Source organism: Perognathus longimembris, chromosome 11 (assembly GCF_023159225.1).
Source record: "Perognathus longimembris pacificus isolate PPM17 chromosome 11, ASM2315922v1, whole genome shotgun sequence".
NCBI classification, from domain to species: domain Eukaryota; kingdom Metazoa; phylum Chordata; class Mammalia; order Rodentia; family Heteromyidae; genus Perognathus; species Perognathus longimembris.
Window position 1 is genome coordinate 26,169,148 of NC_063171.1, and position 27,998 is coordinate 26,197,145.

The 27,998-nt window shown below is 39.3% G+C and overlaps 1 protein-coding gene across 4 annotated transcripts in view; it reads right to left on the reverse strand.

The window, feature by feature from the left end:
- Positions 1 to 1,822: 1,822 nt before the first annotated feature.
- Positions 1,823 to 27,998, reverse strand: part of Rabgap1l (RAB GTPase activating protein 1 like) — a 526,658-nt gene continuing 500,482 nt past the window's right edge. For 3 of the 4 annotated variants that reach the window (XM_048356662.1, XM_048356667.1, XM_048356665.1), the window contains 6 exons: positions 21,701 to 21,811; positions 19,702 to 19,806; positions 16,364 to 16,447; positions 11,090 to 11,161; positions 5,499 to 5,696; positions 1,823 to 3,917 (listed from right to left, as the gene is read on the reverse strand). In XM_048356662.1, the coding sequence (XP_048212619.1) occupies positions 3,762 to 3,917; positions 5,499 to 5,696; positions 11,090 to 11,161; positions 16,364 to 16,447; positions 19,702 to 19,806; positions 21,701 to 21,811 (726 nt within the window). In that variant the 3' untranslated portion in view covers positions 1,823 to 3,761. Of the gene's footprint in view, positions 3,918 to 5,498; positions 5,697 to 11,089; positions 11,162 to 16,363; positions 16,448 to 19,701; positions 19,807 to 21,700; positions 21,812 to 26,262; positions 27,997 to 27,998 lie in introns of those variants that run through there. The other variant, XM_048356666.1, reaches the window with a different exon arrangement.

Below are 27,998 nucleotides of genomic sequence, written 5' to 3' on the forward strand. Positions count from 1 at the left end.
AAGAATGTATGTTTTAAATGTCTTCTCTTAACTCCCCCTAAATCAGACAACCATGTTCATGTTTGATGAACAGGGTTAGTGAAATAGGCTTGATTTCAGCTAAAGTAAAGAAAAGCTTAATGTGTTACATCAACTAAATATGTGGTTCTTTCCTAGGTGACTGACAGATAAAACCTTTAAGGGTCTATCTTTATCTCCTGTGCCTTTGCCTCTGTATTGTCCTCATTTTCTTCAGATAGGAAATGAAGCCAAATGGTTAATAACTGAAAAAAATATTTGGAGAAAGTGGGGGGTAGGAGTTAAAAATAAATAAATATTAATACATGGTAGGAACGAATGGGCAGTTTTAGGAGCTGAAACAAAATAAATATTATTAAATATCTCAAAATCAGTACAAAAGTTTCTTTTCTACTTTATCAGGTAAGTTTAAGAAAGCCAATGAGGGGGGCTGGGGATATAGCCTAGTGGCAAGAGTGCCTGCCTCGGATACACGAGGCCCTAGGTTCGATTCCCCAGCACCACATATACAGAAAACGGCCAGAAGCGGCGCTGTGGCTCAAGTGGCAGAGTGCTAGCCTTGAGCGGGAAGAAGCCCGGGACAGTGCTCAGGCCCTGAGTCCAAGGCCCAGGACTGGCAAAAAAAAAAAAAAAAAGAAAGCCAATGAGGAAAAACCATACTAATGTAATAGCTGAGAGAGGGGGAGCGATGTTTTATGTATGAAAAGAGATATCACAGGCCTATTTGACATTTCTATGAATGTTTCTGATAGGCACTGGCATAAAGAACATTAGGTAAGAGAATTTATTCGCATTAAATTATGTACAAATTGTGACATGCCCCAGGATGTGAGAAACATGTGAAACACACGCACTGTGAAATCAGCTGAGTTTCTTTCAGCTTTAAAGAATGTGTTAAGTAAGCTTTTCCATATGTAAAAGCTAATGAACTGAACTACTGGGCTGAGTTTTATTCAATTAATTCTACAGAATTTAATAAAAACAGAAACAATCACTTTTCAGATATTGTAAATACTAGTTAGGGGAATGTTTTATACAGTGTACACCTGAAGAAAGGATAAAAAATATTAGCATGTTCAAAAATTTACTAGATGTTTGGCTGGTTGATATCTTAAAGATTTTCAAGAAGAGTTTTTCAGCCGGCTGTGGTGATGCACACCTGTAATTTTAGCACTTGAGAGGCTGAGGTGGTGGGAGGATTATTAGTATGAGGCCAGCCTGAGCTACCTAGTGAAATCCTGTTCTCAAGAGGAAATATATATATATATATATATATACACACACACACGTATGTATATATGTGTGTATATATACACACATATACATAAATATACATAAATACATACACACCCATATGCATATATATCAAAATATGTGAAATTAAAACAAGCAGTTACTTTGTACTTTGTATTAGTATACAGGGATTTTCAGACACTAGACAATGAAGAACATGTGGATTAGAATACTGCTAGTATAATGTATTACATAAAGAAGCATATCATATGTATGTCATATGCCAAATTTAAATTTTTCTCCAGTCTTCATTACTGCTGCAACTGAAGGCACTGCAGTAATGAGCAATTTAGACACAGGACCAGTACATATACCCCTTATATGTTTTTAAGAGTTAAAACTCAAATTATACGTTTTTCAAACTTCTGGAATTTATGCACCTGGTGATTTTATATAAAGGGAAAGGGGCTGGGGGCCGTAGATGTGCCATGATATTGTCCATAGACAAGGACTCAGCCTATAGCCATTTTGCTTATCTCACCTACCACTTAGGGAAAACAAGCAACTTAGGCATTGTGAGGAATACATTTATTTTCAGAAGTTAAAAAGATCTCTAGGATTCTCATGTTCACAACACAAGGATGCATCTTTAACTTAGCTTGCCATCTGAAAAGGGTGATTTGCACAGGGCTTCTTGGAATCAAAGCATAAAGTACTAGAAAAGCTAATATACTACACACTTACAGAAACAAGGTGTGATTTTCTAGCTATAATATTTTACAAAAAAAATCAGCTTATCTAAACTACTATGTAGGGAATGTTAAAAGTCAACAAAGACACTTGGAATGCTGGGTTCTTTTCCCTTTCAGTAAAAGGAAATGGATCTTATGATGAGAGGTATCTGAACAACAAAATCTTTCTACAGGGAAAGTATTATTGGACAAATGTAACAGATATCAAATAACCTTATCAGTCTTCTGGACTGGAGATGATACAAACACAGATGAACAGGATTCACTCTTTTAGAACTTCAAGATCATTGTAGGATCTATCATGAGCAACTTGTAGTGCATCCTCCTGGATTGGAGACAAGTCTTCCTTCACTCTTATTCTAAGAGGGTTACTTAGCACTGTGATTTATGGCACAAAGGAGAAGCTGCCTAGCACTCAGTTTCAGATCCTTTGCAAACATTATGGTTTTGCAATGACGCCAAGAATGATTATCAATAAGTGTTACTGTTCAGTTTGGTTGGTGTAAATGGAGTAGAGCTCTCTAAAATAGCTTAGAAAATGGGAAAATTATTATATAGGCATGTCAAATATAATTTAAAAATATTTCCAACCAATTCTGAACATACTTTTCCATAAGTATTTCTATAAAGGTTTTCCATTTAGTCAAAAAGTTACAAATCTATTTTTCTGTATCTTCATCTATAGGTACCCAGGATACATATTTTTAGGGAGGTACAGAAATCAGGAAATGTTTTCTAATATTGGTTAAGGTGATGGGAAACTGACCTCAGCTTCCATTTCGATACCATGTTCTTAAATGAAGTCACAGAGCATTTATGTTTTCTTCACAAGTTTGTCACCATCCAGTAATTTGTCACTGTTTCTGACTTCCACTCTTGAGTGCCACAATTGAATCTGACATATCTAGACATTTCTGGGCAAGGTTCCCTAAGTATAATTCACGACATCCCGCATAGCCTTTCTAGTTGCTGGAAGTGACATCTGTGTTCCCACCAAGGCCCACTAGGAATTTCTAAGTGCCATGTCAGGTTTCTGAATGGACCTGCGAAATGCCAGAGCCCAAATGATTCTGTCTGACATTCCTCACAATCTCACTTCCATGCGATGTGCTCACCAGCCCATCTATTTCACAGTTCTGGGCACTTCATTTCCAGATGTACTCAACATAAAATTAAACCAATTCTCTTCAGGAACTTTCCAATGCCTGGTCTGACTCTCCCATGGGACAGGAATATCACTATCCTGGGGACCATTTTCAACATGAACCCTCACAGTGGTCATGGCCAGCCCCATAGTGTGCTTTATATGATAAATAAATCCTGAAAAGTTACAGGCTCAGGTTTGCCTTTCTTTTTTCCTCTGACAAAGATCTTCCTGTCACTTCAACTTTGGAATTATAAATAGATGCCTCCATTGTTATGTAAGATAAACTTGTTATTAGTAATTACTTCTAAATAAAAAGGATTTCGCTTTGAATTACTTATTTCTGACTAAACATCAGGCATATAAAATAATGTGTAATACTATGATGAATCTGAACATGGCCTTCCACAAAGAAGCTGTAAAATAAGTATTCAACATAAAGCAGGTCAACTTAAATAACCCCTGTGAAAAGTGTCATATAGCAAAGAGAGCAATTGAGAGGTTCTGGCTTGCTTGCTTTCTGGCCTTCTTTACTTCCCTTCCAAAGGACCCCAGGCAGCATTCCCCTGGCTTTGCTGTTTGCTCATTGTGCTCTGGTGCTGGCTGGGCCCGAGCTATGTGCTCTCCTTGGGTGGCTGGGCGGCCTGCGGCGGCGGCGGCAGCTGCTGACTGCCTGTGGCTGTTTTGATAGAGTTCAGCGTTTTGCTAAACCAAGAGTTTTTTGCAGCTTGAATTTCATTCATAAGGGCTCCTCTCTGATGTTCAAGTTCCTAATAAAAGAAAGATAATAATTTGAGGGATATAAGTGCCAAAAGAAAGAAAGAAAGAGTTCAGGCTGGGGATATAGCCTAGTGGCAAGAGTGCCTGCCTCATATACATGAGGCCCTGGGTTTGATTCCCCAGCACCACATATACAGAAAATGGCCAGAAGTGGCGCTGTGGCTCAAGTGGCAGAGTGCTAGCCTTGAGCAAAAAGAAGCCAGGGACAGTGCTCAGGCCCTGAGTCCAAGCTCCAGGACTGGCCAAAAAAAAAAAAAAAAAAAAAAAAAAAGAGTTCACCCCTGGAATCCCTAGATTCACTCTCCCTCAGTTTTCCTTCCTCAACACCCAAGAGAGGCGGCACTGGCTTCTTAAGGGAGGGAAAAAGTTTAGAATGCAAAATTAGAACCTCTCCTCTCTCCAAGCAGTGAACTGAAATCCCATTTTACTCTTTATCTCTTCCCTGTCATTGAGGTCCCAAACAGTTTAGGTTAATGTTTAAAAATACCCACAACTGGGCTGGGGATATAGCCTAGTGGCAAGAGTGCCTGCCTCGGATACACGAGGCCCTAGGTTCGATTCCCCAGCACCACATATACAGAAAATGGCCAGAAGCGGCGCTGTGGCTCAAGTGGCAGAGTGCTAGCCTTGAGCGGGAAGAAGCCAGGGACAGTGCTCAGGCCCTGAGTCCAAGGCCCAGGACTGGCCAAAAAAAAAAAAAAAAAATACCCACAACTACAAGTTTTGGGGGAAGATGAACTTTCACTGTTAGTATGCGCATGGCTGAGCGTGGGCTTTGTCCCCAAGAACGTTCAGGTCCAGGGGCAGCCAAGTGTTCCCAGTGCAGCCAGGTGGGTGGAAAGGGTGGGATCTCAGGGGAAAGAAGAGGGAGAATAATGGTCCATCGGGAGCAGGGATTAATGTTTTCATTGGATTGTTCTATAATATGGAGAGATGAGAAGGAGGAAGAGGAGGAGGAAGAAGAGGGGGGAGAGGGAAGAGGATGAGGAGGAGGGAGAGGAAGGGGGGAAGAAGAGGATGAAAAGGGTGAGGAGGAGGAGGGAGGGAAGGAGGGAGGGTAGAAAGGAGGGTAGGAGGGAGGGAAGGTAAAGGGAAGGATGGAAGGGAGAAGGAGGAAGAGGAGGAGAAGGAGGAGGAGGAAGGGGGGATAGGGAGAAGGTAGGAAGGGGGAAAGAGGAAGGGGAAGGGAGAAGAAGCAGCTCTAAAGGAAGAGCAGCAGGAAAAACTTGGTCTCTTATTTCCAGGATCAGCTACCGAGGCAACCAATTCCATGAGAAAGGACTTGAGCAAAAGGATCTCAGGGTAAAGTGAAAAAAGCATATTCTTAAGTTTTCATAAGATAACTAGAGATAATAAAAATGTTAAGGAAAAAATGAAAAGAGAATAAGTACAAGTATGTGTTCATGTCAGCGTTTGTTTACATAGACATGATCTAGGCGTGGATCTGCGGGACACTAGTGGATGCAAAAGTATACAGCACACGCCTCAAGGTTCTCATGTCAGAAACTGTACTCTTGCTGGCCCCCTGGCTGTTGATTTTTTCCTTCTTGGAATCTTGTCTGATCACCAACCTGAATCTTGCACTTGGCCTCAACCAACTGCAGTTTGGTTTGTGCCAGTTCCAGCTCCATCTCCCTCAGCTGCTTCTTCAGTGAGTCCTTCTCATCATCGGCTTCCACGCCCTGGTCCTCTCCACCAATGGCTGCTGCCTTCAAAGCACCCTCCTTGCTGAAGATGTCACTGCAGTGTTTGCATGCCATCATTTTACCCTAAAGTATGCAAAAGAGATAACCAACGTCAAACTCTTCCATAGGCTCCCCCACTTTCAAATACAATGTTTTTTTAAAACTCTAATTACTTCCATGAAATTTCTCATTTCTGAAGGTGTTTTGCTGGTGCTGTGACAAAACTGGTTATAGTTAACAGATATTCCAATTATCCAAGACAAGGATTCATTTTTTTGTTAAGAATTTCTAGAAAAGTCTTGAGAGTATTATAAGCCAGGCACTGGTGGCTCATGCCTGTAATCCTAGCTACTCAGGAGGCTGAGATCTGGGGATCATGGTTCGAAGGCAGCTGGGCCAGAAAAGTCCTTATGAGGCTCTTTATTATAGTTTATTGGAGAATAAACTACTCAGAGAAAGATAGAAGTGGTTCTGCGGCTTGAGTGGTAGAACACTAGCCTTGAGCACAAAAGAGGCTAAGGGACAGGACCCAGGCCCTGAGTTCAAGCCCCAGGACTGGCAAAAAAAAAAAGAGTATCATAGCCTGTCTTTGAAATCTGTTTCAGAAAATTTGTGTTATTATGACTCTTACTAAGTATGAAGGCCCAAGCCATATGTTTGTGTAGTATTTAATTTATCCTATCACTATATAAGTAGGCACTATTCTTAGCCCTGTTTTATCTAGTGATTAAGTAACTGCTGTACAGTGGATTGAGGAAATGTCCTCATGACTAACATGAATCCACCCTTGCAACAGTCAACATGGCCTGTTGTTCAGCTTTAAGGAAACATGACTCATCGCTTAAGGTAATAAAAGTAATGCTATGATTGACAATCAAGCATACAACATTGAACAACAATCCTTTGCAAGACAACAGTACTGCTGTTTCAGTAAAATGTATTAATAAATTAGAAACAAAAGATATTACACACAATTACTTTGATGGCCTACTGTTAAAACAAGGTCCATGTGTCTACAGCCCTAACTCTACTCCAGTCTTGGCACATACAACATGATGGCATTTCTCAGATTCCTTCAAAGCTGGATATGACCATGAAATGAAGTTCTGATGTGAAAGCAATTGTTTGACATGGTTTCTTAGATCTTACACAGGGGTAAACAAGTCCCAGCTACTTGAGAGGCAGAGGTGGGAGGATCACTTGAGCCTAGGAACTCAAGTCCTGGACAACATGAGATCCCTATTTTAAAAAAGGAAAGGAGTGGAGAGGAGAGAAGAGGAGGAAGGAAGCAATGGAGAAAGGGGAAGAGAGGGGAGAGATAGGGGAGGGACGGAAAAAGAGAAGGAAAGGAAAGGAAAAGAAAGGAGGAGAAGGAAAAAGGAAAGAGAAAGAAAAGGAAAATCTCATCCAGCCAGGATGAGACCCTTACGTCCTTATCTCCTTTTGACCTAAAAGTCTGCTTTAGCGTGTGGCTGACAGTTTGACAGTTTGATACGTAAGTGACTTTCAGGATGGTAGCCATGCTAACAGCAATGCAACTCTTCAATGGAGCATTACAGAAAAATAAAGAAGAATGAAATTTTGGTATTCCCTTTCAATTTCCTAGCACACAGGGTAAAAAATAGACAACTACAAAAGCAATACTTGCAAAACTGTTTGGTGTAAATGAACTGAACAATTCATGGCGGGGAAAGGGAAAGGGGGTGGAGGGAGGGGGGAATGAGGGAGGAGGTAACAAACAGTACAAGAAATGTATCCAATGCCTAATGTATGAAACTGTAACCTCTCTGTACATCAGTTTGATAATAAAAATTAAAAAAAAAACAAAAACTCTATGGTGTAAACCAACTGTACAAAAAAAAGAGAAGAATGAAATTATGCTATCTGGAGAAAAATGGATGGATCTGGAGATATATTAAAGTAAGCCAGCCAGGGGACAAAGGTCACATGTTATCTGTGATATTCAGAATCTAATTCTAAGAGAGATACATATAAATAGACATATATGCATATGTAAATATATATATATATATAAAAATCTTGATTTTACGTGTAGGACTGTAGGGAAGGGAGGGTAAGAGAACATTGGAGGGTGAAGAATATAAAAATACATTGGGTCTAGATAGATGTTATAAAGAAATTCACTGAAATATGCTCACTAATAGAGGGGTAAGGGGAAAACCTGCAATAGAGCAGATTTCATGTGACTAAAGTGTAATGCGTGCATGCGTGAGAGGCCACAGGGAAAGCCCTTTCTACCATACTAAATGAATAACAGGTTCTCTTGGGGAAGAGCAGCAGTGGGAGGGAGTGCAGAGATGTTTTCTATATATGGCCTATCTAATTCTAAACTGATAACTAATAGTCAGGTTAATATTTGGAAATGTTCATTGTAATGTAAATGATAAAATGGAAGGGCCATATCATAGAGAAAGGTGGTTGTCAGAGGAAACTGAAAAAACCAGAATCCAACATACCCTACCAAATGAGATGAAGAGGAAGTAGCCCAGGAGAAGGAGGAGGGACCATACTCTAATAGCTAAGACTATGGACCTGAGAGTCTGACTTCTTGGGTTCAAAAATTCTGGCTTTAGCACTAGCCAATGGTACAATTTAAATTAAATGGGAATCTTGATTTCCTTGGACTTCATAATCATTAAAAGAAGATCCAGTAGAAGTGTTTGTTTTCAAAGGGGGCACAGATTTAAGTGAATAGCCTGCAGAAGCCTCAGAAATGTGCAAAACAATGTACACAGTTACTAAGGGTTAGTGGTTCTTCAATGTGGCCAATACAAGTTCACTTTTTTCCCCCTGGGAAGTTCAACTGCCTGTCCAGAATTCTCTCTTCCCTACATATTATAATCATATCAGTGTTCTTTATTGACAGACTAAGATGATTATTTGCAGTCTTCACTTACACTGGTTCTTCTAGAATGCTTGTTTCAAATATAACTATATTCTAGCCATCCTACTTTAGCTCAACCTTCTCCATAAAACTCTCCAATCTGTAGTTTTTGTACATTTGCTTTCTCTATAACTGTTAGTGTGATCCAATGTGGAAATTTTCAACTGTTTTTATTAATGTTTCATATGTACATACAGTAACTTATCTTACAGGAAAATTCTAGGCTTTTTTTTTTCCATGTGTAGTTTCAGTAGTAAAATGATAGTCTAACAACTGTGTGCATAGTAGTTGTTCAGTAAAACATTACCAAGTAAAACCTTGTTTTATTTTTATTTCTATAAAGACTTCAGTTCAGGATAGCTAACCCTTTTGTGGCAAGATACATAATCAATTGAATCTCAGTCAGTGGGCCTATAGAGTACAAAGACTGGCAAATGATGCCAGGCACTGGTGGCTCACGCCTGTGATCCTAATTACTCAGGAGGCTGAGATCTGAGGATTGCAGTTCAGAGCTAGCCCAGGCAGGAAAATCTGTGAGACTCTTAACCACTAGAAAACCAGAAGTGGAGCTGTGGCCTAAAATGACAGAATGCTAGTCTTCAGTCTTAAGCAAAGAGCTCAGGGCAACACCCAGCCTGAGTTCAGCCCCACAACTAACCAAAAAAGAAAAAAAAAAGATGAAGGAAAATGATAAGTAAAAGTATAAAGGTAGGTAAGAAAGGAAAGATTTTAGCAGATGCGAGGAAGACCATCAACCTTTTGCTAATTTTTGTCTGAATTTATTAAATATTTGTTTTTAATTATCTTCAAGTAGTTGTACAAAGAAGTTGCCATTTAACAAAGCAAATATAAATAAATTTTGATCAATGTCACCCCTTTTAACATTTCCTCCCATCCTTCTCCTACCTACCCCTTTCCTGCGCTTCTTAATTTTGTTGGATGTGCATTAGATTCTTGACTGCATTCTCCCCTGTCCTCCTCATATGTCCACCTGTCTCCCCCTGAACCCACCCCACTCCTTTCGATTACCCACGTCCTGGTGCTTTATTTTGTTGAACTTTGACTTTGCCTTTCTAAGAAATTATCCTGTTTGAGTTCTCCCTTGTCAAATTTATATTTTCTAACATGAAATGAGAAAAATACTTTTTCTAGTGTCAGAAAAATGTTCATATTTTTTTGGTTTTAAAATGAAAAATATTTACTGGATGCTAAGTCCCCAACTAAGTATTTTATATACATGATCTTATTTTAGCCTTCAAAATTATCTCATCAAACAGGTAATGTTACCTCTATTTAACGAATCAAAATGAAGAGTACAAAGCTTACATAACTTTTCAATGTTGTTAAATGATATGGATGATTGCCTAGAACACATTTATCTACCAGTATAAAGCCTGTATACCATCAGATCGAAGGATGTCCAGTTCCGGTGACAATGGCCTCAAGGGCTGACTGGGCCAACAGTACTTCTTTTTGTTTTTTTTTTTATCGTTATTATAGAGGTGATGTATAGAGGGGTTACAGTTACATAAGTCAGATAATGAATATGTTTCTTTTTGAATAGTGTTACTTACCCCTTCCTCCATTTCTCCTACTTTTTCTCTTCTGTCTTCTACCACAAGTTGTATAGTTCATTTTCAACATAGTGTCTAGTGAGTATCACTGCTTCATTTGTTCACTTTTTGATCTACCCCTTCTTATCCACCCACAGATAGATAAACTAAGCAGACAAAAGGTAAAGAAAACAAAACAGCAAGAAAAAAACCCCTCTTGCTCCCATTTCTTGGAATTCATTTAGATAAGTATCACTCTGAATGATCATATGCACATAGCTAATGAGTTTTTGTGATCCTCTCCTAAGAATATCCTCCTTGCTCTCTCTGCGTGAATGTCTAGAGGCTTGTATCATTTATGTTGTCCAAGTGTATTTTTGGTCTTTTACCATCCATTGTGTTTACTCATCTAGTTACCACAAATGAGGGAACCCAGGCAGCCTATGTTTCTTTGGGTCTGGCGTCTTAAGAATATCAGTCCTTGTGGTTTACTTTCGCTTCTGAAGAATAAGCACTTTTTTTTTTCAAACAAGAGCAATAGAAAAAAGTTTTACCACTAGAGGGCAGCATAAAAATGAATGCCACAGGTTTTCTTTGAAAACAAACCACTAAAGACTTGGCTTCCTTGGGTTTTGGCTAAGTTCTGTATTGCCTGTGGTGCTCATTGTTCAGCAAAGTAATAGGATGAACTTCCGGAGCCCCACACTGAAGCCACATCCATTCAGACAGTCAGGGGTGGGCTGTCAAGTTCCCGTGGAAAATGTCGTAATGCTCAGAGGCCTCACTGACAATGCTGCTTAACTCCTAACCCTTCCTTTCTGGCCCTTGATTCTGACATCTCATACCACTGATGGGCACATATCTGTTGGCTGGCAAGAAGGATGGTACAGCCTAGGCACAAGAGAAGTATACTACTCGCCATAATGTTTTGCTTTAGAACAAAATGAGGAAGGAAGTCCGTTTAAATACTTGGGAGACCACACTTGGAAGAAATTAGATCACAGAAGTTAACTCCTTACCTTTACTACCTCCAGCTCCTCTTTGCTGGCTGCTTGCTGTTTCTCCAGCCTGGTACTCAGTTGGGAACAGATCTAAGGCCAAAAAAAAGAGTTTCTTTACTGGAAAATATAATGACTCTTAAGAGTATGCATGCATATAAAACTCTTTATAAATCATAAAGTTCTCTAGCACATCTGATCCTAGAAGACATTTTGTAAACAAATCACACTATACATACTGGTCATTTCTGAAACAAGCAGCAGAAAACCTGACAGCTCCATGAGTAAAGCACAACTCTGTCAACAGAAGCTTACATGGAGTAGATTTGGGCTCTTGGTCTTCCTAGTTTTCCTTGTGATCTGTTTCAATTAATTCCTGCATAAAATCAACCTATAAAATCTTTGCTGAGCATGTTGGTACAGGTATATCCTGAGAACCTAATGAAAAGAATTCTGAACCAGAAACAGAATTAACTATCAGAGATAAAGTGACTAGAAAACTAATAGAGTCTATGATAAAACTCATCAAGAGGTTTGGCAACATAGCATATCAATCAAAAGTTTAAGCACTGAGTACAATTGTGGGTTTAAACCTAGTCTAATTCTAATTTGCAGTCTTGTTACCTTGGGCACATTCATAGATCTTTTGAAACTTCAGTTCTTTTATGATAGGAAAGTGCTATATTGCAATAATCAAACTGAGAAGATGTATGTGAAGATTTTAGAACTGTGTAGCATCTGGCCAATAGGAAACGATATTGAATAAAATCTATGATTGTTGATTCTGACATAAGGTGCTTATTAATAAGTACTAGGAACAAGGAAAAATAAATGGTTCCCAAGGAAAAATGTGTTTAAATAATTGATGGCTGGGAATGTGGCTTAGTGGTAGAGTGCTTGCCTAGGATGCATGAAGCCCTGGGTTCGATTCCTCTGCACAATATAAACAGAAAAGGCCAGAAGTGGTGCTGTGGCTCAAGTGGTAGAGCTAGCCTTGAGAAAAAAAAATTCTTATTATTTATGCCATTCTTTTAATTCCAGATTCAAAGCCTGCTGGAAGCTTGTAGCTTTATACAGCTTTCTTCCCATGTGAAACCAGCTTTGTTAAGTGATGGCATTTAAAAGCTAGCATGTTCTTTTTAAACTGAGTTTTATATCTAATCAGTGTCTTCAGTCTTGAAAAGAAATTTGCATTGTTGTGTTTGTATATAGAGTATTGTAGTGCATAATTATTAGCTTTATGCATTTTATTAAATACTGTTTTGTTGTGGCATTACTGTTGTGGTTTACTACTACCAACATGAGGTTTGTACTATTAAATGTGAATTAAAGACTAAAAAAAAACTGATAATAATTGAGTGTTCAAAGTCCTTGACTGAAATAAGAATCTTTAACTTTAGAAAAATATGGACAAAAACAGATGGAAAAATTTAAAGGAGAAATTGGGCTAGAAACATAGACCATCTACCTCTTTTATTAAAGATATTTAAAAACTGAGCTCTGGTGGTTCACACCTGTTATCCTACCTACACATGAGGCTGAGATCTGAGGATAAGGATTCAAAGCCAGCCTGTGCAAGAAAGTCTGTAAGATTCATCTCCAATTAACTATCAAAAAGCTGGAAGTGGATTTGTGGTTCAAGTGGGAGAGAACAAGACTTGAGCAAAAATGCTAAAGGACAGTAAGTAGGCACTGAGTTCAAGCCCCAGTACTGGTATACATCCACAAAAAAAGATATTTAAAAATTTCGGTTACTGCAAAGTTTTGGTTCTGGAGTGTTAGCTAAATGGAGATGCTGACAGTGAGAGGCTTTCATTTTGAGACATCCTGGACAGAATAGTTTGCAAGACCCCTTGTCAACCTATAGCTGAGTGTAGTGGTGCATGCTTGTCATTCCAGATACGGTGGAAAACCTTCAAAGACTATGGTCCAGGTGCCCACCTAGGCAGGGAGTGAGATGCGATCTCAAACATAACACATTCTCGTGTTATTTTTTCTTTCTAGGGCTGGACACATGGTTTAGTGGAAGAGTACCTGCCTAGCAAGGGAGAGGCGGTAATACTACTCCTTCAAAAAAAATCTAGTCTAATAAACAGCTCAAGACTAAGGCTTACTGAATGAGTTCAGTTTCTAGTGTCTCCATATACAACTCTAGTCTATGCATTAACCAGTGTTAAAAAGAAGAGATCATTCTGGTAATTTCTGGCAACTGTATACCCTTTTAAATAAACCAAAACATTTTGAAAGCGCTAATAATGGGTAATTATACCTAAAGAATGCATTTAAATTATATTTTACATCCCAATGATCTTCAGTGAAGTAGGTTTGTTGCCTTTTATTTTATGTAAGGCTCTTCTAGATACTACTAATGAAGAGCCCCAAGAATTACAACTTGAAGAATGGGGCTTTGAGTGGCCAGCTGAGGCACTGTGTGACGAAGAAATCTATCTGCAGCTGGCAGGCTCCCCAGCACATGTCTTCAATGTTCCTGGTGCCCATTAATGTCTAGCCACTCCTTTTCCTGGTTACTCAAATTCAAAATCTCAGGATCACTTTTCATGTCACATCTTGTCTGGAAAAAAGTGACAATCTTGTGCTTTCCTCTTCTGTTTTCGCTGTTACATATTTGAGTTCCATCTCACACTGCTGCTGGTATGGACCTCTTACTTGTCTGTGTCCTTGTCCATAGATCTTTCCCTTTTGTTCCACATTCCTCACGATATCAGAGTAGTGCCAACAACACTTCCTAGGCAGCCACTTTCCTGACCAAAATGCTAACTAGATCCAGGTGTGTAGTTAAAATCTATAACCCCAGCTACTTGGAAGGTACAAACAGAAACAGAAGGATCACAAGTTCAAGGCTAACTTTGGTAAAGTTAAGTGAGAGCCCAGGTCAAAAACAAAATAAAGACAGAAGGGTTAGAGGTGTGGCTTAAATGGTCAGTGATGGCCTAGCATGTGTCAAGCCATGAGTTCAAAACCCAGTTCTAAAAATTAATTAAAAAATTCCTGTTACAGGCCTGGTACCTATGGCTTACATCTATAATCCTAGATGCTCAAATGACTGAGATATGAACCAGTCCCAACAGCAAAGTGTGTGAGATTCTTATTTCCAGTTAACCATCAAAAAGCTGAAAGTGAAGCTGTTGCTCAAGTGGTAGAACACCAGCCTTGAATGAAAAGGACGGTGCCACGGCCCTAACTTCAAGCCATTGGACAGACAGACACACACACACACAGAGCTCATATTATAAATAATAAAATCTAAATTCTTCATCCCAGCTCTGACAACACTTCTAGACCCCAGTGTGTCTATGCTTCTCTTTGTCCTTGAATCTTTTGTCAAACAAAACCTTTTTTTGCTCACCAGTCTACCTCTTTTCACCTTTTCTATCCATCTCCACATATCCAGTCTCACCTAGCCTCTGAAGCACAGTTCTAATTTCCCACACATAGGAAGTTTCATCTCTTCTTACTGTTGCATAGGTATTACCCTCTATAAGACAGGCTTCTAGAGAAGAGAAATTACATCAATTCATCTTTTTTTTTTTTTTTTTTTTTTTGCCAGTCCTGGGGCTCAGACTCCAGGCCTAAGCACTGTCCCTGGCTTCTTTTTGCTCAAGGCTACCACTCTACCTCTTGAGCCACAGTGCCATTTCCGGCTTTTTTGGCTTATGTGGTGCTAAGGAATGTTCGGAACCCAGGGCTTTGTGCATGCTAGGCCAGTTCTCTACTGCTAAGCCACATTCCCAGCCATCAATTCATTTTTTTAATCCCCTGAAGAATCAAGCCTTACAAAAAAACAAAAAAATTAAGTAAACATTTTATTACCATAAAAGACTAAAATCTTATATTTCTAAAAAAAACTTACACCCCCCCACACACACTTCGAAAAAGTTACACCTCAAATTTCAATGTCCTTTGTGAGGCAAATGATCTGAGGGAAATCCTTACTTAGATAAGATGGCATATGGGCTGGGAATATGGCCTAGTGGCAAGAGTACTTGCCTCATATCATATACATGAAGCCCTAGGTTCGATTCCCCAGCACCACATATATAGAAAACAGCCAGAAGTGGTGCTGTGGCTCAAGTGGCAGAGTGCTAGCCTTGAGCAAAAAGAAGTCAGGGACAGTGCTCAGGACCTGAGTCCAAGCCCCAGGACTGGCATAAAAAAACAAAAACAAAAACGATCACTTCAATTCAGGAAGCCTGGAATAGGAATAATCCACTCTGGATCTCTTCCCAATGAAAGGTCATTGCCATGTCTAGCCAATAGGAGGGACAGGAAGATATAACAGGAGCTAGAACATGGGTTTTCTAGGACCACCCTTGTGAAGGAACTAGAAACATCTTTAAGGGGAGAAAGCCCTCTGTCAAAAGAGTATTTTAAGGTTAATAGTAGGGAGCTTCCAGCTAGCACTGGCCTGCACAGGAAAAAGTATCAGTTTTCTGTACTGTGAGAGCAAAGGGTTAACCTGATCCCCTAGCTATTGCCATTCCATACAAATTTCACAAAAAGGTAAATATTGCTACTAGAAAAAGGATGTCAAGGGACTGGGAATATGGCCTAGTGGTAGAGTGCTTGCCTCTTATACAGGAAACACTGGGCTCGATTCCTCAGCACCACATATATAGAAGAAGCCAGAGGTGGCACTGTGGCTCAAATAGTAGAGTGCTCACCTCGAGCAAAAAGAAGCTAGGGACAGTGCTCAGGCCCTGTGTTCAAGCCCCAGGACAGGGACAGAAAGGAAGGAAGGAAGGAAGGAAGGAAGGAAGGAAGGAAGGAAGGAAGGAAGGAAGGAAGGAAGGAAGGAAGGAAGGAAGGAAGGAAGAAGGAAGGAAGGAAGGAAGGAAGGAAGGAAGGAAGGAAGGAAGGAAGGAAGGAAGGAAGGAAGGAAGGAAGGAGAAAGAAAGAGAGAGAGAGAAAGAAAGAAAGAAAGAAAGAAAGAGAAAGAAAGAAAGAAAGAGAGAGAGAAAGAGAGAGAGAGAGAGAAAGGAAGGAAAGAAGGAAGGAAGGAAGGAAAGAAGGAAGAAAGAAAGAGAGAGTATGTCAATGGTAATGTTTCCCACTCTATAAATCTACCAAACATTGTAAATAACAAATTATTTTGATAACTCTGACCTCTCAAGTCGTAAGCAAGTCCAACCATTGCTTATTTCAAAGGAGAGAATGGCATACTATGTTTAGTATCTCTGAAAAAAAAACTGCCCTTTTTAAAACCTTAAAAACAAAGAAAAAACAGAAGTAAAAAGTAGTTTTATAGCAACAAAAAAATCCACAATGGCACATTACCTGTTTATACTCAGCAATAATAGCTGTTGTCTTCTTTATTTCATATTCTGCCTTCTCTAGCTGCTTCCTGAAGACTTCTTTTAGCTAGAAAAAGAAACAGGATTCAGCAAAACATCTTCATAAAAATCTTCACAAACATCCATATTCAAGTCTCCTTGAGTTATAGTCTATGATAACCATAATTTGAAAACCCAATAATGTATGTGTAAGTATTTTCTGTAAAGTGGAAGGAATACCAGCAGCCCTATTATAAAACTGTTATGCTTAGATTTATTTGATAAACACATTGCCCATTAATCTATTCATAAGCCAGCATGTTGGACTTTTTTCACTTGATGTGACTAAAGAACTATTTTAGGCCTTCTCTATACTATCTGGGCTGTTATCTCTCTGAAAGGAGGGACAAGAGGCTTTGGAGTAAGGAGAATGGGAGAAGCTTGGAGCTCTTGACAACAGAAGATTCAGGAAGCAAGTGTAGAAGGAGCTGAAGTAACACATCATACAGGAATTTGTTATAGTCAGTGAGATACTAAGTCATGAATGTGTTATTAAAATCAGCTATTTTTGTAGCTCTATCACACTAGAATTCTAGGTACAGAAAAAGATGAAGAGATATAAAGAATTTTATTCTTTTAGGTTGTTGACCAAGTAAATAAACAAAAACCAACTGGTACTTCATTCTTCAGAAAATAGATAAAAACTAGAGATTATCATGTTAAGTGAGATAACCCAAACTCACTTGGTAAGACAAATGTCTTAAGATAAAATGATAAGTTTATTCATAGGCGATTTCTAGATTAAAAAAAACACAAAAACTGACATGGTTATAGAAAGAGGATTATTTGTGGGTGAGGACCAGTGGGTGGAGAGAGAGGGAAAGAAGGGAGACCGAAGGGTGGTAAATATTATAGAATTACTGTCAATATATAAAAATAGTATAATAAAATCCATCAGAAATTTTTTTTAAACAAAAGGAGGGGCAAAGGGGGAAAAGACTAAGAAAGAGTAAAGATAGGGTAAATTTGATAAGTATATCATATTTATGTTGTAAATATCACAATGAAACCTTATTGTACAATTGATTTATACAATTGGCTTTTTCAAGTGGATGGAGGAAAGCAGAATGACCATCAGAGGCAGCTGAGGAAGAAAGGCCTATTGAAGCTTCTAGAAAAAAGGGCTAGGAGTCATGGAATTCAAGTGCTCTTTAGAAGGTGCAAAATACAGTGAAGTAAAAATAAGGGTAGAAATAAGTGTTAAGGAAGAGCATACGAAGAACACTGTATCTTTCCCCTGCCAGTAAATGTCCATAAAGCTAAAAAAAAAAACTGATAAAAATTTTAAGGACATTTAAAAAAGGAAAACAGCTAAATTCTGCATGGCAACATCCCAAATTAATGTTATTCTACACTTGCTAATTCATATATTGCCATTTATAATTGGAGTCTATCAGATTTTCGCAATTTTTTTCCATCAGCCACACTTAAAAATTTTAAAGCAACATGGGGCTGGGGATATGGCCTAGTGGCAAGAGAGCTTGCCTCGTGTACATGAGGCCCTGGGTTCAATTCCCCAGCACCACATATACAGAAAACGGCCAGAAGGGGCGCTGTGGCTCAAGTGGCAGAGTGCTAGCCTTGAGCAAAAGGAAGCCAGGGACAGTGCCCAGGCCCTGAGTCCAAGGCCTAGGACTGGCCAAAAACAAACAAACAAACAAACAAAAATTTTAAAGCAACTTAAAGGTCACTGATTCAAATTAGTCTGTTCTTGCATTCTATAATTTAAGACATAAACAATACCCACTGCTTTCCTGTGGCTTTTGGATAGTCTGTATCTTCCCTACATCCCTTCCTATATTAGGTATCAGTCACTCAAGAGCTTGTAGTTATCTCTAGAACTACAGGGCAGGCTATTTATTTGGCTACAGCTGTTTCTTCGAATGTGGCCACCAAAAGAAACCAGAAGTAAAGACAACAACACCATCAAGAAACCTAGAAAATTTATAAACTGAATAATTACTCTCCAACTATGTTTAAGTAAAAACAAACAAACAAACAAACAAACAAAATCTTGAGACATATACACTAAGTACCAGAGACTTGTTTTTGTTTTTCTTTTTCTTTGGTGCCAGTCTTGGAGGTTGAACTCAGGATCTTGGTTCTGTCTCTGAGAGGCTAGCGCTCTACCACTTCAGCCACAGCTTCACTTCCAACTTTTTCCTGGTTACTTGGAGATAAGAATCTCACCGACTTTTCTGCCTAGGCTGGCTTTAAACTGAAACCCTCAGATCTCAGCCTCCAGAGTAGCTCGGATTATGGTCATGAGCCACTGGCATCAGCCCAGAGGCTTATTTTTAACACTCCAATGGGGGGAAATCATATAGCATTTTGTTTTATAAATCCTGGTAAGTGCTAAATGATCCCTCTATGTGTGACTTCATTGGAATTTTTTTCTGGTTGCTTGGATAAAGGTCATTAAATTGCCTTATATTCTGTTTTACATGTAGTATTACTGATCCTTCAGAATGAAACTCATTAACCATGATTTAGGAAGTTTCTTCACTTTATAAGTAAAATTCAAACAAGTTCTTCTCAGTAGACTTTCATGCATTTGTCTAATCCTCAGCGCCCTGGTGGGATGCCCAGTGAAGAACAATGGGGAGGCACTGGGGAAGCAGCCTGGTTTCCCTCAGGGAAGCTACAAGCCCTACCTCCTTAGACAGGAAGTTCCTCTAACTCATCCTGGGCTCCTTTGCCACTGTCTATTTAGAGTCTGATTAGCTACACAATTCACACCAAAGTGCAAGGCACTAACTGCAATGTGAGTCCCCAAAGAATTTCTTTATGTTCCCCAGGGTGTAGGTCTTGTAAGCTCTGTGAGGAAAATTGCCCCTCTTTCTTCTATGCAAAAATCAGGAAACCTAAGCTTAACTATGGGAGGCAGAGGCTAGGTGGTAAACCCCAGGAGAGACTACTTACTGTAGGTTTTCAAGTTAGCAATGCTCACAAACTACTTCAGAAAAGTCAGTTACATTAGAGGAAAATTTAAGAATCGTCAAAGTTCCTAGATTATAATTCCAAGTTACTACACTTAGTAAAAACTCATCACTTTTGCTAGATATCTCAGTAAAGGTGAATCCCTAAAAAATACTCCAGGCACCATCAATGCCTCTTCTCTTAACATCCTGCAAAAGAAATGGCAAGACATAACTACTTACATTTATTGCTTCTACATGTCTCTTGACTTAAAATTAAGGTTACCTGTTTTATGGCATTAATCAACTCCTGATATATATATATATATATAAGTGAACAGAAAAGCCCACGTGTGCCTTTTACCTGGGCAGTCTCTTCCTCTTGCTTCCTCTTCTCCTCCTCAGTCTCCACCAGCCTCTGCTTGGTCAGGAGGAGCTCCTTATTCAGCACATCTGCCTTATCTTCTGCCTGAAAGCCAAGACGTAATACAGCCATAAAGAAGGTGACGAAAATGTTTGTATGCTTTCTCCCAAATGAATCTCTGCAAGGGCTGGGAATATGGCCTAGTGGCAAGAGTGCTTGCCTCCTATACATGAAGCCCTAGGTTTGATTCCTAAGCACCAGATATATAGAAAACGGCCAGAAGTGGTGCTGTGGCTCAAGTGGCAGAGTGCTAACCTTGAGCAAAAAGAAGCCAGGGACAGTGCTCAGGCCCTGAGTCCAACCCCCAGGAGTGGCAAAAAAAAAAAAAAAATTGCGATTACTGCAAGTTCTTCTGTTCTCTTCTACATCACTGGGAGGAGTGGGGGTGGGGAGGGGAGGAGGTTGCATCCTCTGTCCAGCTATGAGCTAGACACTTGGTATCCATTATTCCTAATCTTGATAACAACAATGGTAATAATTTTACACTTAGATCGAATAAGCTGTCTTATTTGACACATTGAATATCACAATCGTGATCTGAATTTAAATTTGGATGATATCTAAGTCCATATTCTCTTAAATACTTTTCAGCACTGTACTTTCTCTGTGTTGGTGGATCTGGTGAAGAGGCAGAGCCTCATAGAAGCTTCTAACCAGTGGTAAGTGGGGGAGGATTTGGAGAGCATACAAGTGGACAAGCTGATCTAGATAACAGATGGGAAAATGCAGACCTGCTGGCCCAAACGGCTGATCACATAAGTCAGTGAGAAGACTAAGCAGAAACGAAGACTAAGAACCCAGGACAGGAAGATGCAGGAGGGAAACTAAAATCCAAGCAGGAAAGACTGCTTTCAGAATGGCCAGGAAGAGCTCAAGAGAAAACCTTCTGATTTTAACTTTAACATACAACCAAAATGAACTGAAAAAGCACTTGTGTATATTTAATGTAGTTAACACTGCCTACTTTACACTCCCAGGCACTTGTTTCATCTTTTGGGTTCCAAACTCACATTCATATATGACAGAATGCAGGATCTGAGCCCCATCTAACAGCTGCTCAAGAACAGAATCACTGCCTCTCTTCTAACACCCTGCAAAAGCTATCTAAACCAGTCTGTTCTTAGTCTTTCCTATTTCTCTTGATAGCACTCTTGTGACAAGTTACCTTGTCTTACTTAATCCCTATGAGACAGACACTTCTTAGACCAATAGACAGGTAGAGAACTGCTCAGAGTTTCACAGTTTGTAAGAAGTAGCACCAGGATTCATACCCAGTCAGCTTCTTAGTCCAGAACATGCCTGCCAATCCAACAATTCAATTCTTAACATGTTTCATATAAGGCTTCAGATTTATTATACATGTCAATTGGTTACTGATTTGTTTTTGTGGTACAAAGGGCTGTACTTAGGGTCTTGTGCTTTCTTAGCACCACTTGAGCTATACCACCAGCCATTTTTCTTTCAGCTTGTTTTTCAGATAGGGTCTCTGCTAATTGCCAGCAATGGCCTGTCTCCAGCTACCAAGGAACAAGGTAGGATTACAAGCCTGGACAACTACATTTGATTTACATGAGAATCCTGACTGGAATGAAAAAGTAGATGTCTATAAATGTCAGAGTGGCTATTTTTATACATTTGGTGACTGGTATTCTTAGATAAGTATGCTGGTAGCTCTTGGTCTAGAAAAGTACAAAGAGGAGAACCGGGGAAGTTCAGAGATATGAAAATGCATGTCACAGATGCTGTTTGTAAATGATCGAAGCATGTTCAAGGCTTGCGTTTTCCACTCTCTCCAAATGGCTCAAGTCATGCTCTCGCATGTGCCATGTACCCATTTATCTAACCCGCAGAGCCTGTGGGGAATGCAGGGAACAACATAGTCCTTGCCCTTGAAGAAGTTGTCATCATTTCATTTCTGTGCGGAGGATGACAAATTTACCTGGTCTAAGTCATTCCGCAGAGCAATTTTGCTGGTTACCAGCTCGTGAGCAAGGTCATCATTCTCTTGTTCCAGCCTCATGCTGGCCTCCTGTAATCTTCGGTTCTCCTTCTGCAGAAAAAAGAGCAACAGCCAGAGGGAGGCATTAGTGTCAGCATACAGGAGTAAAAATGAACAAAGGATTGGTGAAGAAAATCAAGCAGCAACAACAAGGTGAACTTTCAAAGTGTAACAGGCGGAGGCGAGTGGCACAGGAAGGCACGCTGCTGCTGTCTGGGAAACAACAGTGAGTTTGGCTAGCAGTGCAGATGCAGGACAGATGCGGCACTCTAGCCAGTGAAGCTGACAGTTGTCCCCTAGACCCCCCCCCAGATGAAACTTCATTAGAAAAAAAATGTACCCCAGAGAGCAAATATCCAAATGTACTCTCAGACCTGTGTGGCTCCACTTTCGACCTCAAGAGAAACTTTAAGACACAGCAGGATGACAGCGGCATTTCTTCAAACTGTTTTGCCAATATCAGGATTTAAAATTATCAAGAATATTGAAGACCGTTAAATCTAGAATCAAAATACATGGGCTTACCACTCTGCTATTAGCTGGTAAATTTTTATTCCTTGAATAAGAATATATTTAATTTTCTGAACATCTATTTTTTTTGTGCTGGTTAAAACAATAGTTCCTGGAATAAATTTCTAAAGGTTTGTTTCATTTTGTGCAAGTGTCAGATTAAAAGAATCTGGGAAAACAAATTACTAAACTACACCCCCCTCAGGAAATTCCCAGGAACAATCTGAAACAAAATTTCTAGATGAGCCCAGTACTAGTGACTCAGATTTGTAATTCTAGCTACAGGAGGCTGAGTTACTCGGAGGTTCTAAATCAGCTAGGATAGAAAATTCTGAAAGGTTTTTTATCTCCAATTAACCAGCAAGAAGCCAGAAATGGAAGAGTGGCTCAGATGATAGTGAAGCAGCCTTGAGAGAAAAAGAAGGGAAAAAAAATAAAAGCTAAAGGAGAGTGCAAGGCCCAGAATTCAAACCCAGTACTGGTGAACACACACAGGTAAACACACACACACACACACACACACACAAACAAAAAACCCAAAGTGATTAATTCTATGGAGCAAGGTATATTCTTTAGCCATGAACTTGGTGTGCTTGTATCTATTTTCAGAATAGTAATTTAGTACCCTCTCTACCAAAGCATCAAAAGTGCTTTCTTAGCTACTACCAGCAGTTACCAGGATTCAAAAGAGCTGACAAGGAAAGATTTCAATGAGAAGACCTTCCAGCTTTTAGATTTACATTCCTACTTCTACACTCTGCAAGAGTGGCAAAACCAGACAGAGCCTAATAAAGGACAGAACACAAATACATGTTTCACACCTACTAGGTGGGGCAGAGTTAATTTTATCTTCTACAGAACCACCAAGAAAGCAGAGAATCCACTACCTCTTCTTGCCTTTGCTTTATTTTTTTTTGTTTGCATTTTCAAAATTAGGTTTTTATTATCTTTAACTAGTTGTACAGAGGAATTAACAATGCAACAAAATAGTTTGTAAGTACAACATATCTTGATCAGTGGCATCCTTTTGCGATTTTTCCTCCATCTCTCCCAACCAAGCCTTTGCTTTTTAAAGCAGGGCCAGAAAACAAATGGTGAGGGCAAAGCCTGAGACATTCTGGAGGCCCGGGGTCCATGAGGGAAGAGGGAAGAGGGAAGAGGGAAGGCCAAGGAAGAACTTCAAGGATGAACTTGTATTTTTGTTGTTGTTGTTGTTGTTGTTGTTGTTGTTGTTTTGAGTCCTGGGACTTAGACTCAGGGCCTGAGCACTGTCCCTGGCTTTTTTTTGCTCAAGGCTAGCACTCTACCACTTGAGCCACAGCGCCACTTCTGGCTTTTTCTATATATGTGGTGCTGCGGAATCGAACCCAGGGCTTCATGTATAGGAGGCAAGCAAGCACTTCACCACTAGTCCATATTTCTTTTGGAAAAAAATAGTTCAGATAAGTTAGGGGAATGTAAAAGAAAGATATCTACTTAAAAAAATGAAACAAAAACAAACAAAAAGGTAGAAACAGTGGGGTGTGGCTCAAGTGGTAGACTGCCTACTCAGCAAGTCAGAACTCCTGAGCTCAAACTCCAGTTACACACACACACACACACACACACACACCATTTAAATATTGCAAAATACACAGTGAAATCCAATGCACTGCTAAAATATCAAGAGAAAATAAATAAGAGGGAATATGCCATATTCTAGGAAAAAAGCCTGGAAAATCTCACTTTTGTAACATATAAACAACAGATACTGTGAATAGTAGATTTATTTAGTATTGTTCTTTTTAAATGCTTACATGTTTTCCACAAGAAATATATAACATGTTTGTGACAGGACTATTAAATTTTTTTAAAGGCAATTTAAGATTTTAAGTACAGTAGGAAGCATAAAATATTAAACTGAGAAAAAAATTATGCCTACTCTTGTTAGGTCATGTCCACACAAATCATCCCAGACCTTCCTTTGTAACCAAGTCACAATGTTATTCATGAAAAATTCCTTTACAAAAGTTCCCCCAGGGAGGTCTCCAAAGCACTCCTCTTTGGGGTCCTCCAATTATGGAGAGTCTGGCTACTTTCTTTCATGTTTTTCCTTTGACTTTTAGATAAACTTACTCTGTTTACTTGGACAAAAAAAAAAAAAATGCTGTCCTGTTAGGAATCCAATCCATCCTGAAAAAGAATGTGAAAATTTGTGCAGGCAACTTAGGCTCACTGAATTCAATTTCTTCAACCTACATGAGTTCTACTCTCTCTTGCAAGCATGAAAAATGATACATTAAAAAAATACAGGGGCTGGGGATATAGCCTAGTGGCAAGAGTGCCTGCCTCGGATACACGAGGCCCTAGGTTCGAGTCCCGAGCACCACATATACAGAAAACGGCCAGAAGTGGCGCTGTGGCTCAAGTGGCAGAGTGCTAGCCTTGAGCGGGAAGAAGCCAGGGACAGTGCTCAGGCCCTGAGTCCAAGGCCCAGGACTGGCCAAAAAAAAAAAAAAAAAAAATACAGTCTACCCTTTCCATCTCTGCCAAAGAAATAGGATTTTTAGCAGGGCTGGACAATTTTTGAAAAGAATTTCCATCCTTATAGGACACTTAGAAGCTCTAGAAACTTTTTCAATAAATTTCCTTCTTGCCATGAAAAAACAGAATTATCTGGCATAATTTCAACATTATCTATTTCACAATGCAGACTGCTAGGGTGGGGAAGAGATTTTTTCTCATTTCTTGATAAAGCTCTTCAAGAAACCAAGATAAGATTACTTCAATACCAGTTCCTGAGTTAAGTGTCCTGTGTCTCTGAAAACGTACTCCCAGAACTCCAAGGTACAAAATGCTTCAACTATTATGTACATTATGTTAATTGGGCACAAATGAAAATGTTGTAGCTACCAGTTTTTCAGGTTAGTTATAGGCTTAGAATTGAGTTAACCTCCAGGTAAAGTCATATGACGTTTGTGGTAAAGTGCTTGAAGCAAGCGTTGAAAAGCCTGACTAGGAAGTGATTTCATTACTGACAAGAGCCTGATGCACTGAACTTTACAGAAGCAAGCAGTGAGCGTGCACACAGTGGTCTTTCCCCTTACAATGACTATCACAACCTGAAGCCTTCCTCACTAATGCACAACTACAGGGGTTGGGGTGCAGGTAGGGAATATTTGGGGAAAATTAAGTGTCTGAGGATTCTTAAAAAGCATACTGACAGGGCAAGCAGCTACTGACATTTGCTTTAGCTAGCAGCTTCAGTTTGGTGTCTGCAAAGCAAGCAGCCCAGTAGGAAGTGTCAGGCTCCGTACTCTGCGCTCACAGACAAGGGAAAGCGAGTTTGGGGGCCAAAAATGCAGTATCGTCCCCCCCAAAGTCCAAGTATGAGTGGGGAGGTGTCTTCCAGTCCACAGAATGCTCTTGGGTGCTGCAGGTTCTGGGAGGGGGGAGGGGTTTCTATAAAGAACTTGTCCACACAGACCAATGGACATAACAACTTAGTTGTCTTTCCCAAGGAGCCAAGACTATTTTTGGAAGTAATTTAAGAAAAAGCATGCTTTCCCACTAGACTAGAGAAGTTAGGTAGGATGGGCTTGGAAAAGGAAGTAACTTTGCTTGGCTCACTTTGAAAGGTTGGCAAGGTTATACCCATTGGTAATAACCTCAGTCAGCAGAGAGATTTTTACAAAAAAAAAAAAAAAAAAAGGTGCTGAAAGATCAGAACCTGTAAATAAAACAGGTAGACTATTTCCCTTACCTTTCAAAAAAGATTACAGAGGAACTGGTGACATAAGCTTGAAAACTCATATCACACTATCTGAAACGTACCTTCTCACATCGCCTGAACAAAAAGCACATAACACCTCTCCTCACTAGTCACCCCACCCCCATCCCCTGCACAGGACTTGTACAGCTGGGAAAGTTTGGTTAGTAACTTTTGGGAGGAGGATACTGCATTTTTTTCAGAGACAGACACAGATACAGACATACACAGATTAAAAACTTACCTCCTCAAAAGTCATAGACCAACTATCGTTTTCAATCATAGGTACAAAGACAATTGAAAAAAAAAGAAATATCCAATGAAATTGCACTCCTACTAATACATTTATGAAATGGCAATAACAAAAAGAGGCATTTGTTAATGCGATTCTTTGTTTTTCCTTAGAATGTCATAGACGCTTAAGTTCTCTCTGTTGACTACACACACTCAAAGGAAGAAAGTGTACTTGAAGGAGCCAGTGGGCAAGTCTCAACTCAGGAAAACTCATGCTCCAAACTCCTCCCTCTCTACCCTGCTATTTGCAGTTTTCATGACTGATGAAAACGCCTTGTGGGACTATTAGCAATAGTGTGAGTGGCTGATGCTGTGTTATTAAAGCTGGGTGGGAGGAACTTCCTCATATGACAAGGTTAGAAGCCTTGCAAAATAGTTGGTTTTGCAAATAGGCAGAAGAATGAACTTGCTGTGCAGGAAAATGCAAAAGAAGATCTGATCCCAATTCACTTCTTTCCGGAGGCTGGGGGCAGCAGCTGAAGGGATTGTGTCATATCTTCCAAGATGCAAGACCAGAGAAATGTGAACTGGCAGTCAAAAGAAAATAAACTCAGCTTTCAGGGAAAAAATGACGAGGAAGGAGGAGGTTATAAACCATAGCTCAATATTTTGGGTGTGTTGTCTGCTGCTATGATGAATTCTTGGCACATGTTTTAAAGACATTTAAGGGTCAGGAGAAAATGTTTCTCTGAAAGGCACAGTGTAATTTTATCAGCAACAACAATCAAATTTTACATACTTTCTTTTGGGCCACTCTTTTAAATAAACTGATAATCATCATATTGCAAATTTTCCTCACATTTTTTATATACAAAGATAAATACCTACAGATAAACTGTTTAATTCTCTATTTTGTTGGTAAATGAAAATTTGAGGAAGAAAACTTTTTCTCATATCCAATTTTATCTTTCCAGCGGAAATTAAAAAAACCAAACTGAAAACAAAATCTTGTCAGTAGTAACTGACACTTTGCAAATGAGACTGTATTTCTTTAAGCATTAACAAAAACAATCTTAGATTACACTTTAGCACAGGGGTCACAGTAAGTATTTTTGGCTTTGCAGGCCATACATCCAAATTGTAATTACTCATTCTGCCATTGTTGTACACAAACATCCATAGATAAACCAAAAGTAAAACCAAAAGATGTGGCTGTTTTCCAATAAAACTTTACCCCAAACAGTGCTAAGCCAGTTGTGGATCTTTGCTCTTAGTTCTAGCACACAAATAAAGTTTTTAAAGGGTAAATGTATTATAGATTACTAGAAACATATTAGTGTTAGTTTTCTTTCAACAGGAGACAAAAATTTCTAAAAGCTAAAGAAATAGTTTGGAGAATTCTGAAGCTTATCAGTAAATACACTTAGGAAATTTTAATGTGTTCAACACTTAAACGTCGTCCCTTCATGTTAGGTAGAACTGAGTGGGGGGAGGGGAGAGGAATCACCATCACCAGGAAATGTCATTAGCTCCTTTGTTAGCTACATGCTTAAGAAACCTCAGCAGAACCTCAGCTGTGTTAAAAAAAAATCTTAGAATAATGAATTTATTGTTATCCAAGCTCAAAAATCAAGAGACATCCTGAAATTTATCATTAAACTATCACAGGAGATAGAAATCATCCTCATGCCTATTATGTTTCATTGAATGCACATTATTTTATAAAGTAAATATTTCTGAAAGCCA